This window comes from Electrona antarctica (assembly GCF_951216825.1).
Source record: "Electrona antarctica genome assembly, chromosome: 23".
Taxonomy (NCBI): domain Eukaryota; kingdom Metazoa; phylum Chordata; class Actinopteri; order Myctophiformes; family Myctophidae; genus Electrona; species Electrona antarctica.
In genome coordinates this window covers 16022104-16035385 of record NC_136804.1, presented here as the reverse complement: position 1 = coordinate 16035385, position 13282 = coordinate 16022104, and the positions used below count along the sequence as shown (strand labels likewise).

The 13282-nt window shown below is 46.2% G+C and overlaps 1 protein-coding gene across 1 annotated transcript in view; it reads right to left on the bottom strand.

Annotated features, from left to right (window-relative positions):
* Positions 1-287: 287 nt before the first annotated feature.
* LOC306916391 (uncharacterized protein) overlaps positions 288-13282 on the bottom strand; it is a gene marked incomplete at both ends in the record, with an annotated part of 17146 nt that continues 4151 nt past the window's right edge. Inside the window, 12 exons of the mRNA XM_079494224.1 lie at positions 288-426; positions 664-806; positions 1084-2464; positions 2815-3341; positions 4200-4586; positions 5168-5268; positions 6014-6227; positions 7667-7749; positions 7844-7939; positions 9717-9901; positions 11747-11966; positions 12436-12544. Coding sequence (XP_079350350.1) covers positions 288-426; positions 664-806; positions 1084-2464; positions 2815-3341; positions 4200-4586; positions 5168-5268; positions 6014-6227; positions 7667-7749; positions 7844-7939; positions 9717-9901; positions 11747-11966; positions 12436-12544 — 3585 coding nt within the window. The remainder of the gene's footprint in view (positions 427-663; positions 807-1083; positions 2465-2814; positions 3342-4199; positions 4587-5167; positions 5269-6013; positions 6228-7666; positions 7750-7843; positions 7940-9716; positions 9902-11746; positions 11967-12435; positions 12545-13282) is intronic.

Here is a 13282-nt window from a genome sequence, read left to right as displayed (position 1 = left end):
AATATACAGTCTTTTACAGTTCCGCCAAACTCTGTTTTGAGGTAGTCAAAAAGAACGTTGTAAACATGTCACTTCCTAGTGCAAAACATTACAAAAAAACAGTGCCAAACATCAAAACAGCAGATCTACAAGCTCTTGCTATTTTTTTTTAACATTTTGGGAAAAAACCTGAGAAAACGCAAAATAAATTTTAATTACAAAAACGTTTTGACTTGAGAACAAATGATTCTAGAAGGCACTTATAGAACTGGCCTCAGGTCTTAATGGGGTTAAGCAGGAACAACCGTTCACTCCGGGGGTTTGGTGGGGCTGTAGATCCGCCGAGCGTAACACGACAGCTGCTCTCTATAATACTGCACGTCCGAGTCCGAGTCCTCTTGTGTGTCTTCATCTGAGCCCTCCGGGGTATCTGGCAGTTCTGTACATCTGCAGTGAGGATGCAAAGACAGGTTTTAGTGGTGGAAGGTAACCAGGTACATTTACTCAAGTACTGTACTGCCAATGACGTCTTTGACGTCTTTTTTTCCCAATGGTTTTCCCTGCCGATGACGTCTTTTTGGGGCTTTTATTCATTCTGAATGGTCTCGCAGATTATCCACCGATTATCCAAGTGATATGCATGTGCATACTCTCTATAATGGTGACAAGCCAGGCCTTACGTACCCGTCTGTGGAGGTCTGGTCCTGGGGGGTCAGAACAGGAGCCGGAGCAGGAGCAGCCGAAGCAGGAGCCGGAGCAGGAGCAGCCGAAGCAGGAGCCGGTGCAGGAGCAGCCGAAGCAGGAGCCGGAGCAGCCTCGTCTGCAGGCTGAACAACAGACCATTATTTCACCTTCTGAATGGAGCGTGAGCGTCACAACCGTCAGTGGTGGAAAAAGTACTCACATTTTATATTTAAGTAAAAGTATCAATACTGCAACGTATAAATACTCTGTTACAAATAAAAGACAAGTATAATACATTTACTTGAGTAAAAGTACAAAAAATCAAAATGTATAAATAAAGTAGTCAATATGCAGAAAGTCCCATATTTGAGTTCAAATATATATCAAATGTATAATAATCTTTTGTAAATAGCAGCTCACCCTGTCCCCGACGACAGATCCCTTGTCCTCAAAGAGCCTCACTCTGCTCCGTACGGACTGGGCCTTCATTGCTGGATCCTCTTCGTTCTCGTCGCGGGGAGAAGGGGGAGGAGCTACGCAGCCCGAGGCTGGGGGTGGCTGTAACTCCAGTTCAAGAGAGGCTGTGACCACAGGCTCGCATTCTTCGTTGACCTCTTCGTTCAGCACAGGCATGACTCTCATGACCTCCCCTCTTCTGCGTTGTGGTGACTTCACGGGGTAGGTGGGAGACCCAGGGTGGTACAGGGCAGAGTGCTTCAGGAAGTCAGGCGAGTTGAGAGGGAAGCCCCGTGGCTCTGCCCTAGTAGGGGACATACGTTTGCCATAAAGCACAGACCCCGGTTGACTGTGGCGTGGCTTGTCATCAGAGCCTCCTAGGGTTGGTGGGCGGCGCACGTCATAGCGCGGGTTGGGTGATGGGGGGCGCACGTCATAGCACAGGTTGGGTGGTGTGGGGCGCACGTCATAGCCCAGGTTGGGTGGTGGGGGGCGCACGTCATAGCCCAGGTTGGGTGGAGGGGGGCGCACGTCATAGCCCAGGTTGGGTGGTGTGGGGCGCACGTCAAGGCGCAGGATGGGTGGTTGGGGGCGCACGTCATAGCGCGGGTTGGGTGGTGTGGGGTGCACGTCAAGGCGCAAGATGGGTGGTGGGGGGCGCACGTCATAGCCCAGGTTGGGTGGTGGGGGGCACACGTCATAGTGCAGGTTGGGTGGTGTGGGGCGCACGTCAAGGCGCAGGATGGGTGGTGGGGGGCGCACGTCATAGCGCGGGTTGGGTGGTGGGGGGCACACGTCATAGCGCGGGTTGGGTGGTGTTGGGCGCACGTCAAGGCGCAGGATGGGTGGTGGGGGGCGCACGTCATAGCGCGGGTTGGGTGGTGTGGGGCGCACGTCAAGGCGCAGGATGGGTGATGGGGGGCGCACGTCATAGCCCAGGATGGGTGATGGGGGGCGCACATCATAGCACAGGATGGGTGATGGGGGGCGCACGTCATAGCCCAGGATGGGTGATGGGGGGCGCACATCATAGCCCAGGATGGGTGATGGGGGGCACACATCATAACACAGGATGGGTGATGGGGGGCGCACGTCATAGCCCAGGATGGGTGATGGGGGGTGCACATCATAGCACGGGTTGGGTGGTGGGGGGCGCACATCAGAGCGTGGGTTGGGTGGTTTGAGACCCGCGTCATAGTGCAGCTTGGGTGGTGGGAGCTTGTCTTTGCGTTGCTGAGAGGGTCTGCTGTACCTGCTTGGCCCGTCATGCTCACGGGTGGCAGTGCAGTCCACAGGTTGCTGCTGGTGAACTGATTGGGAGCCCACAGCTTGCCTAGAGGTAGGCCTGTCACAATTACAAAACATTACATTGACTAATTGATTGATTAATTGTCACGCAAATAATTGCGATTTAATTTTGAGCTTTGGGAAAATATGAATGCAACTTTAATTGCCGTTTGCCTTTTAGGCTCCATATGGCAGATACGGCAAATAACTTGAATATACAAAGAAATTAGTGACATGTTTAATAATGTTATACGTAAAAATAAAGGAAATACATGATCCACAAGCTTACAACGTTTCAGGAAGTGGCACGCTATTATTTGTTTGAGCATTTTTCAACATGGAAACGATTAAGACAATCTCAAATAAATGCGATTGGACAATTATGTAATAATTGTGATATAGGCCTACCTGGAGGCCTGCTGGTCATAGGAGGGCTGCCGCTCATCGTAGCAAGGCTTCTGTGCAGCGTAGCGCTGGTTGTCTCTGTACGGCGGACATGGCTGTTTGTCCCGGTTGTCTCTGTACGGCGTACATGGCTGTTTGTCCCGGTTGTCTCTGTACGGTGGACATCGCTGTTTGTCCCGGTTGTCTCTGTGCGGTGGACATGGCTGTTTGTCCCGGTTGTCACCGTCTCTGTACGGCGTACATGGCTGTTTGTCCCGGTTGTCTCTGTACGGCATACATGGCTGTTTGTCCCGGTTGTCTCTGTACGGTGGACATGGCTGTTTGTCCCGGTTGTCTCTGTACGGCGTACATGGCTGTTTGTCCCGGTTGTCTCTGTACGGTGGACATGGCTGTTTGTCCCGGTTGTCTCTGTACGGCGGACATGGCTGTTTGTCCCGGAGCGATGGAGGGGGACGGTAGCTCACAGGCAGCTTCATGCCAGGGGTCACTTGAATGGGGTTCTCCATGCTGTACGGATCCTTCTTGTACGTCTGTGTGAACAGTAAGAATGGAAAACAAATAATCCATCTTGTCAACGCAACATTTAGACTAGAGCAATGAACATCTACCCAACAGATAGAGATCAGTTGTGAGAGTTTACCTGTTCATCTGATCACACAAACATCAGGGGAATTGTTATATATAAATAACATTAAACCGTCCACAACCAATTAATTAATTAAACAAGTGCCACAAGCAAACATTAGTTTTCAAAAGCAGCTCTGATTGCCTGTTTTACTTAGCTTACCTTTCAAGTACGATGATTCATATATATAATGGTCTGATTACACTGACATTTCTTTTTGAAATACTGAAATGCCGCATTTCAAACATAATGATATGCAGACATAACTTCTATGGAAGAAGCTTACTTTGTGGGCATTCACACAGGTCAGGACAACTACTACTACCACCAAAGACAATGCACTACTAATTATGCATGTTTGGGTTTTCCATGGGAAGAATTGCTTGACAGCGAATCGAAACCCAACGGTACAGTGTTCAGGTTAGCTCTCATCATGCAAACAACATTCAGATACTCCAACTACCAGCATTACATCAATGACCGCTACTGGCAGTACAGTTCTGACATTGAAAGTGTTCTACTGTTCAGCTATTAAAGAGAGTTACAGCTGAAAGGCAATGTGTGGGGGAAGTAGGAGCCTGGTCTTGCTGTGAAGCATCGCTAAGAGACATTCGTACTCAGAAAATAGCTCTCTATTTTCTCCCCCATATGCTGAAAGCCACGGTTAACGCAGCTTCCACAAGCGGCTTCATTAGTGAGACGTGACAGACAGTGAACATTGCAGTCAGCAGAACCGGTCAGCTCTCCTGAACGTGGAAATTACCCGCTGCGAAGCGCCCATCTTGAACCCGGTGGGGCCAGGCGGTACTGGGTGAAGGTATCGGGGGTAAGCACGAGTGGTCGGGTCCTCCCGCACAGACCCTGAGGCTGTGCAGGAGCTGGTCAGGGTGGACACCGAGGCCAGGCTGACCCCGTCGGCCAGCTCCTGGTCAGTGCAGGTCTCGTACTCCGTGTCCGTGTCCTGGTAGGAGGAGGTGCTGCATCTGGAGGAGCACTCTGTGTCCCGGTAGGAGGAGGTGCTGTACGTGGAGGAGCACTCTGTGTCCCGGTAGGAGGAGGTGCTGTACATGGAGTACTCGCTGAACGGAGCAGACAGGTGGGACAGGCTGTCGTCACGGACGTCCAGGGCATCCTGTGGACCGCCGTCAGCCTGAGGAGGAAACACACATTTAGCCGCTAATCGTCTATTGCAGTGGCTTTCAACCCTTTTCACATAAGGTCCATTATCTATTCGGCATTTGAGCCACGGACCACCATTTGTTGGGATTTAGCCTCTCAGACCCAATACTTTGAATATTCGTGTGATTGGTTTCATTTTACACTCTCAAGAGTTAAAAATCTATAAGGGTCCACCTAGTTAACAACTCTACATTTAGCTGGGGACCACCTGGAACCCCTTCGAGGACCACTGGTTGACAACCACTGATGGATTTTAATGAACTGTATGAAAAATAATTATATTGGGTCAGGGTGCCTGGCGGTGGAGCCACCCGCACTGCCACACGTTTCTGTGTGTGACATGCTTCCATATCCAAATCCAATCCAATCCAAATGAGTGAAATCAGTTGTGGTCAGGTGACTGGGAACTTTAATCCATGGGTGTTACAGATAACTAGCAACTGCAAGGCAAGGGGATGATTGTAGCTAGATGGAGATCTGTGGCGTGACAAATACAAGCTAGATGCTGATCTGTGGTGTCACTGTAAAGATACTAGCCAAGTGGTGTCTCACCTTTCCTTCCGACACCCAGACCTGCCGTTTCTGATGGTGCCGAATGGTATCCTTCAACGCTCCATGCCAGCCATCATTCAATCTGTTCAGCTGGATGGTTTCTACGAAGGAGGATTACATCACTTTAATCTCTAAATCACCTAATTTTTCCAAATACAGTAGAGCACAGTTTTCAGCGTACTTTACTGGAGGAAACGTCATTTGTCTATACAGTATATCACTGTGGCAATACATGCATGTCAAGTCTTGTTGTGATGTACAGGAAGGCGTCTCATGATACCCACCACATTCACCGAGCTACACCAGTGGCGTTTATTAAATGAATTAACACGTATATGCCACACCATGTGAGAATGATGACAGTGGAACAGTTACCACTCTCTGTGTGTCATTATTGGGGTGGGCCTCAATAGAATGTGGATAACAGGATGTTGGCCCGTTTGGTCCGCCCTCGGCCTTCCTCTTCCTGTGGAGCGCCTACATTTTCATTCCCACTAACAACAATGTTATACACGTTCTGAATACCGCTGCAGACAGATTCAGTAGCACAGCTCAGAATTTGTTCTTGAGAGATTATAGAGGGTATGCGCATGCATAAAGTGAGTGGCAAAGTGACTTTAACGTCAGATAGGGCTTTTCTGTTTGGATGTATGGGCTGTCAAGGCCAGAAAGTCATTTTTTGCCACTCAGTAGGCATCACGCGCATAGCCTCTATTGACAACATAACACGTCTGGTCATATTAGTGTCTACAGCTCTGCCTGAGACATTGTTCATTTCTTCAGATTATTCCACATTTTCTCATTTATTTATATAAAACTGGCGAGTAATTAAGGAACACCACTCACTGGTGAACGGGTGGTGCTGGTTCATCCTCAGCTCCAGGGCTCTCTTGTACAGCTTCGTTGAATTCTTCCTGGACTCGGGACACAGCCGGCTCCTCATCCTCTCCACGCCCTTCCTGCTGTCAGGGCTGAGGAACACCACGATGGGATGCCACTGGGCGTAGTTGAGCCTCTCCACAGCGCTGAGGCTGACGTCATCCAGCACGGCATGTTTGCCCTGAAGATGGAGGTTAAAACATTTCTGTTAGCCATGACCACAGTCTGATGACTAGCCAAATAGAACTATTGATCTAATTTGAGAAAATGTTCTAAATCATTGGATTTCAACCCTTTTCATATCAAAGTCCATTATTTGTTCGGCCACGGACCACCATTTTGATGAGATTTGGCCTCAAAGACCCAAAACTTGTCGTTGAATTAGACAACAAGTGCACAATTCCATGCTGTATTGATATGGTACCATAGGAGGACAAATCTTTTACATTCTCTAATTGTGTAGACTTCTTGTAAATTAAGTAATTCAGATGTTTAACCATAAATGATGTGAAGCCTGCGTAGCTAGACAACTCGTGAGCGTGCCTACCTGATCAGGTGACTAGTCTCATGCACTTTTTACCTGATCAGAGATTTAAACTTCTCTGCCTACCTGCTCATTCCTCGCTTCTCTCCTGCTGTGCAGACGTGCGCCGCTGCTGCTGCTGCTGTCTCCCTGCCTCGCTTGCTGTTCCGCCCCCCCCTTCTTTCCCCTCACTGTATATATTTCTTTTCCCTTTTTACCTCCTTTTTGATGAATTCCTGTTCTGTCTATAGAAGTGTCTATTTGTACGTCTCTAAATGTTTTGATGATTTGAACATGGTGGACCCTGTTGGAAACAAGTGTAATGCTTAATTGGGTCGTCCACTCACAGTTAACAGCCTTTGTATTGAGTTTTGTGCTTGAAATGTACTGTAATTCTGCAAACTGTTAATAAATTCTTCAATCAATCAATCAATGCTAACCTGCTGCTCATGAAGTTTTTGCAAATCCCACCGCCTCCCCAGCATCCACCTGTAGGCTCTGTTTCTAGATCCCCCTGCACGGGGGTCTTATTCATTCCCTGAAATTCTATTTGGCTTATAACTTAACTAAAATGTTAATGTTACAGGGAATGAATAGGGACAGAGCCCTGATACCAATCTATGCTTCATATATCTATGCTCAATTATGCTCAATAAATATATAGGCTTTAATGTTGCACTCTCAAGAGTTAAAGATCTAATAGGGTCTATTTGGTTACCAATTCTCCATCATTTAGTTGGGGACAGCCTGGAACCCCCTCAAGGACCACTGGTTGAATTGAAAGCCACTGTTCTAAATAGAGAGGAAAGCCTCCCCCTGGTCAGCCGGGGCGCCTGATGGAGAGGAAAGGAACTGGTTGGAATAACGTGTTCCTTCCACGCGCTACGACCAACCCGGGAAACTCTCCCCTGTTAGGTGAAAAGAAGCGGCTTGGACTCCTCATGCATTGAAGGAAACATGAGGTCAGTCCGTTGCTCTCCCCGGTTTGGCAGAGGGAGTGTAGAGCCCAGGATTAGATTTATTGACACTGGATGAAAAAATGGGTTGCAAAATCGTGGAATAAAGATTTTAAAAATAAATAGAGATGAAAGCCTTACTCTCTCAATGATCTGCTTGACGGTGTGAAGACTGATAATGCCTGAATTGCGCTGGTCGGTTCCCGCATCTCTGGGTTCCGTTTCTGGAAAATAATGGGAAGAGAAAGATGCTTAATAATATATTTTATGCTGACAAGAGTCTGTGATGACATCTGAGTTGGAATTACTGTGACATACTGGCCCGTTGAAAGTGGTCGGGATCTTCTCTGGTGAGTTTTTCCCGAGCCACATCAGCAATTGGCCCAAAGATGACCACAGGCCTCAGGAACCCGGCTGCCAAAAACATGACAAAGACACAACCACATTCCTATCAGACAATCAAGATTGATTAATCTCTCATCTCATCTCACTACTGGAACTGGAGAGCCCTCTAGCAAGGTAAGGCAGTATATTTTTCCATCAAGGCAATAGAATGGGCTTGTCATCTGTTTGTGTTGTTGTTCCATTATCATCATCAACATGGTTGCACTGGAAAGTGAACAGCCTCAGCTTTGTCTGGGTTTACAGCAGTGGAGTACATTTACTTATTAAGTACAATTTTGAGATATTTTCACTTTACGCGAGTAATTCCAATTTCCAATACTTTTACTTCTACTCCACTACATCTCAGATCCAAATGTTGTACTTTTACTCCACTACATTGATTTGAAAACTTTAGTTACTAGTTACTTTGTAGATTGATTATTACAAAACATGCATTAACCACTTCAACCCTATAGGCCTACACATTTCAGCTGATCTACAGTACAGTACAAGATCACATGCGTGAGTTCCGGACTTTTACTTGTAACCGAATACTTCTAAATGGTAAATGGAGCATCTATATAGCACTTTTTTTATTCATCTTTTACATAGATTGTAATCAATTTTATACATAGATGCATTACATTTACACACCCATTCATACACCAGGAAACCATGCAAGGCACCAACCTGCACATCAGAAGGGGTTCAGAGTCTTGCTCAAGGACACTTCGACACTAACTCTTCTACGTTGCAGTATTGATACTTGTATAAAATACGTCTGAAGTGAGTGGTGCTGTACTGTACTTGTGCTGTACGTACTGTACAAGCCCTCATCCCTGGCCTGTGTGTGTGTGTGTGTGTTAGGCTAGGCAACAGTGACACTTGGTGGTGAACAAACGCTATTACGCTATTTTCGTGCTTGGACAGACCCAGCCACCCAGCCAGGGACAGACCCAGGGACACACATACGTAGCTGTCTATAGGACCACTCAATAGGCCTATCTCACAGCCCCCTTTCCACGCCCACTTCCGGTAGATAGTGGTGTCTTAACATTAGGCATTTACACTTTTTTTCTCTGGAGAATCTAAGTACATTTCCTAATGTTAAAATGTCAAAGACCAATAATAATATGAAGAAAACACAATGGTATAACAACTCAAATAAGTAGAATAAACCTTACCTTTACAAAACGGTAATTTGTGGCTTGTGAAAATACCTCTTTTAACATGGAAGCCTATGGACCGAAAAAAAAAATAACACCACTAGCTCTAAAAGGGGGCGTAAAAAGGGGGCGGGGAAATGCTGTGAGATAGGCCTATAAACGCATTTCCACCACTGCCTGTCTCACCTTCCCGGAGCACCACCCTCTGATATGCAGGGAACCATGTCTCACCTTCCCGCAGCACCACCCTCTGATATGCAGGGAACCATGTCTCACCTTCCTGGAGCACAATCCTCTCATACTGTATGCAGGGAACCATGTCTCACCTCCCTGGATCACCACCCTCTCAAAAGCAGGGAACCATGTCTCACCTCCCTGGATCACCACCCTCTCAAAAGCAGGGAACCATGTCTCACCTTCCTGGAGCACAATCCTCTCAAAAGCAGGGAACCATGTCTCACCTTCCTGGATCACCACCCTCTCAAAAGCAGGGAACCATGTCTCACCTCCCTGGATCACCACCCTCTCAAAAGCAGGGAACCATGTCTCACCTTCCTGGATCACCACCCTCTCAAAAGCAGGGAACCATGTCTCACCTTCCTGGAGCACCACCCTCTCAAAAGCAGGGAACCATGTCTCACCTTCCTGGAGCACAATCCTCTCATAAGGAGGAAACTTGGCCTTAAAGGGCTGAATCTTCTCCAGGTTCCTGCTGGAGTTGCCCTTCAGGCTGGGTAACTTCCAGAACGGTGGAACCCTGCTGCCCCCTGCTGGCCTGGGGACTGCTGGGGACTGCAGCTGCTTCACAAGGCACAGCTGCTCAGCTCTGAGAGTGAGAGTGACGATGAGAATGAGGGAGAGAGAAAGAGAGAGAGGGGAAGAAGAGATATGTAAGCACATGCAGTTAACCAGATACCAGAGCACAACAAACCACAGTGGAGTGTATGGCTGTCACGATTACACCTTTTTTTTTATGATCAGCACTTTATCTTTTTTTATTCTTTTACAAAATAATAAATAAACACAAGCAACAACAACACCACCAACAGAATACAAATATGTATGGGCATTATGTATGAGCACAAAAAAATAATAATATAAAACAAGGATAGAAAAACAATTACACAACCAAACAGTTGATGATGCTCATCAACTGTATCGTATGTATACGAACAACCCGCAACATGACTCCACTTCAAATCATATTTATCTAACTGATTATTCATCTTAAAAGATAACTTCTCCAAAGCAGCCACAATACCAAGCTGAGTGAACCATACATGTGCTGGAGGCAAATCCTCAGACTTCCATTCTTTAACGATGATCTTACTGCCCACCATTAATGCTGTATGAATCCAGTCAGCTAGAGGTGCGGGGAGATGTTTTAATGGGGATGGATCGCCCAGAATAAACAGAGCAGGTGTATAAGGAATATCCTGGTTTGTGATTTGCATTATATTCTCATGAATAGCACACCATAGAGTCTGTACCCTAGGCCTAGGGCAGTCCCACAACACATGAATAAGTGTACTATTACACATTTAAGTTGAGGATCAATTGTCACATTAAGGCCTATTTGCAAATGCAGTGATTGCGAACGCAGTGATTGCGAACGCAGTGATTGCGAACGCAGTGAGTACTAACTATGAGACCTAGCAGAACTTGTCTGTCTGTGTGTGTGTCACGCTGTAACGCCACCAGAGGGCGCAGCTGTATCACACACAAAAACACACACACACACACACACACACACACACACACACACACACACAAACAACTTAACTTAAAAAAACTTAAAAAGAAAAAACTTAAAAAAAAATCTTAAAAAAACAAGAAAAAAGAGAACTTAAAAAAGTACGTAATTTATTCTAATTGTTATTGCAATTTACGAGCTGCGTTTGCTTCCCGCGTTTGCGCGTCTTACTTGTATTTATACTCGTTTTCGCATAAGGTGACCACCGAAACGGTGGTGATTAATGAATTAATTGTGTTTTTGGCACTGAAAATTGGAAATAAAATAGTCTGTTTGCCTCATAATCAAAAAAGCACTGAGCAGATAACTGACCAATAACTGAAAATACAAAGACATTTTCATTATTCTTATACTAAACTAAAAAAAAAAGAGAAATACTTCTTGTAGAAGCTTGTAGATGAGCTATTTCCGCTTTTGTTAAAAGTATAAAAAAATTGTCAAATGTTTGGAAACGATTATATCGATTATATAGTCTTTCGTTATAATTGCAATTTGACGATCATGTAATGATTGCGACAGGTCAAGTGGGGTGCACTTTTAATTTAAGGCATTTAGGCCAACACAGAGAGCACCATAAAAATATAAAATATAAATAATGAATGGCATTTTCATAGTGCTTTTCCAAGTGCTCAATGCACTTTACAATAGTTCATTCATTAATTGGGAGGTGAAGTGGCGAACAGTCGACGCCAGCGATCTTAATTGCCACATTCACACACCAATGGTGGCGAGCTCACCGACTGACCGACACATTGGAAGCAATATAGGGTTCAGTGTCTTGCCCAAGGACACTTTGACATGTGGACAGGAGGAGCCACAACAGGATTCAAACCGCCAACCCACAGATCATTGGACGACCTGCTCTACCTCCTGAGCCACAGCCGCCCACCATGAGGACCAATAGCGTGTTGGCAGCACCTGTTCTGGTTGGGGATAACGCCTCTCTCTACTTCGTTGTTGTTCCTGTCGAGGCGCACGGCCAGCCAGGACCCCAGTGTGCCACCGAAGAGGGAGTCCACAACGCGGAGCACCTCGCCCTTGTCGAAGTCCAGGCAGTATTTGGACTCCTTCTGGTACTGGAAGTGTGTCCGGATGTGGAAACGGTCCGCTGCATTGGTCCTCAAGATTTCCCGGTAGACTGGACAGGTTTAGACAGGAAGCGGGCCAGAAACACTCAGTGGTGGAAAAAAGTACTCAAAAGTATCAATACTGCGATATAGAACTACTTTGTTACAAGTAAAAGTCCGGAATTCAAAATTTACTTGAGTAAAAGTAGAAAGTACTCTTTATGCAGAATGACTCATTTCAAGTTTTCAATTGTATACAAAATATTTTAAAGTAGCCAATGCGACGCGATTGTGAGCTTGTAGATCAGCTATTTCCAAATGGCCAAAATGTGTATAGGGCTGAAGTGGTTAAGGCATGTTTTGCAATAATAATAATAATAATAATAATAATAAAGTTGTCAAATATTTGTAGTGGAGTAAATGTACAACATACCGGTATGTTGCTACTAACTACTACAGACCAACCACCAAGTCAACCACCAATATTTAATAAAACAAATGTTAATAAATGTTAACTTAATCTAATCCACCTTTATTTACCATCGTCCGTTTTCTGGGTGATAACCGTCACCTCTTCCCACAAAGGGAGAGCCATGAGGAACAGCACAGCCTCTTCTCTGATGAGGTTCTCAAAATCAAACTCATTCACCTGCAATGAAAAAAAAACAGATGTTATTGCTGCTGTTATATCAGTCGTTTGGTTTATAATACTAGAGAGGTGCCCGTGGGGCCTCTACGGTGTTGCCCGTTGGGCACTGGCCTACTTGGAATGATGCAAGTTAGAAATGAATGCCCAACCCAGATATTACTGTATGTCTGTGTCCCTTTTATGCCCGACGTCAGAATGATGTCAGATTTCTGTACGTGTCTCTCAGTGTCCCTTTATTCCTAAATATGGAGTTCTGTGTCAGCCATGCCTAAATATGGAGTGTTGGGATGTCAGAACAGGCCAGCTTATGGAGTTCTGTGTCAGGCATGCCACAATCTGAGAATCCCATCGTCAAATATTCGGGAAAACAGCGGCCCCTGTTAGGCATGCCAAAATATGGAGTGGTGTGCTGTCAGAACAGGCCAGCTCCATATATGGACCCTGGGCAGTGGCCCAGTCCAGAGCCCGGGGCCTTTTTGGGGCGGTTCTGGACAACCGTTGGTCCGACCGACTCGACACCAGGAACTGCACTCCCTGTGGTGGTGTGGAACGTGTGTGTCCAATTTGCAGTCGGTGGGGCTAGCGGTTCTCGAGTTACGTGGACTACAGACGTACGTACAGACGTACACAGAGACTTGTTGCATTTATAGTTAGATATGGTTGGCTTTGCAGCAGTATATACAGTAGGTCTGAATGTATGCTCTCAGCGTTAAACATTTCTATAGCTGCCAATGCTTA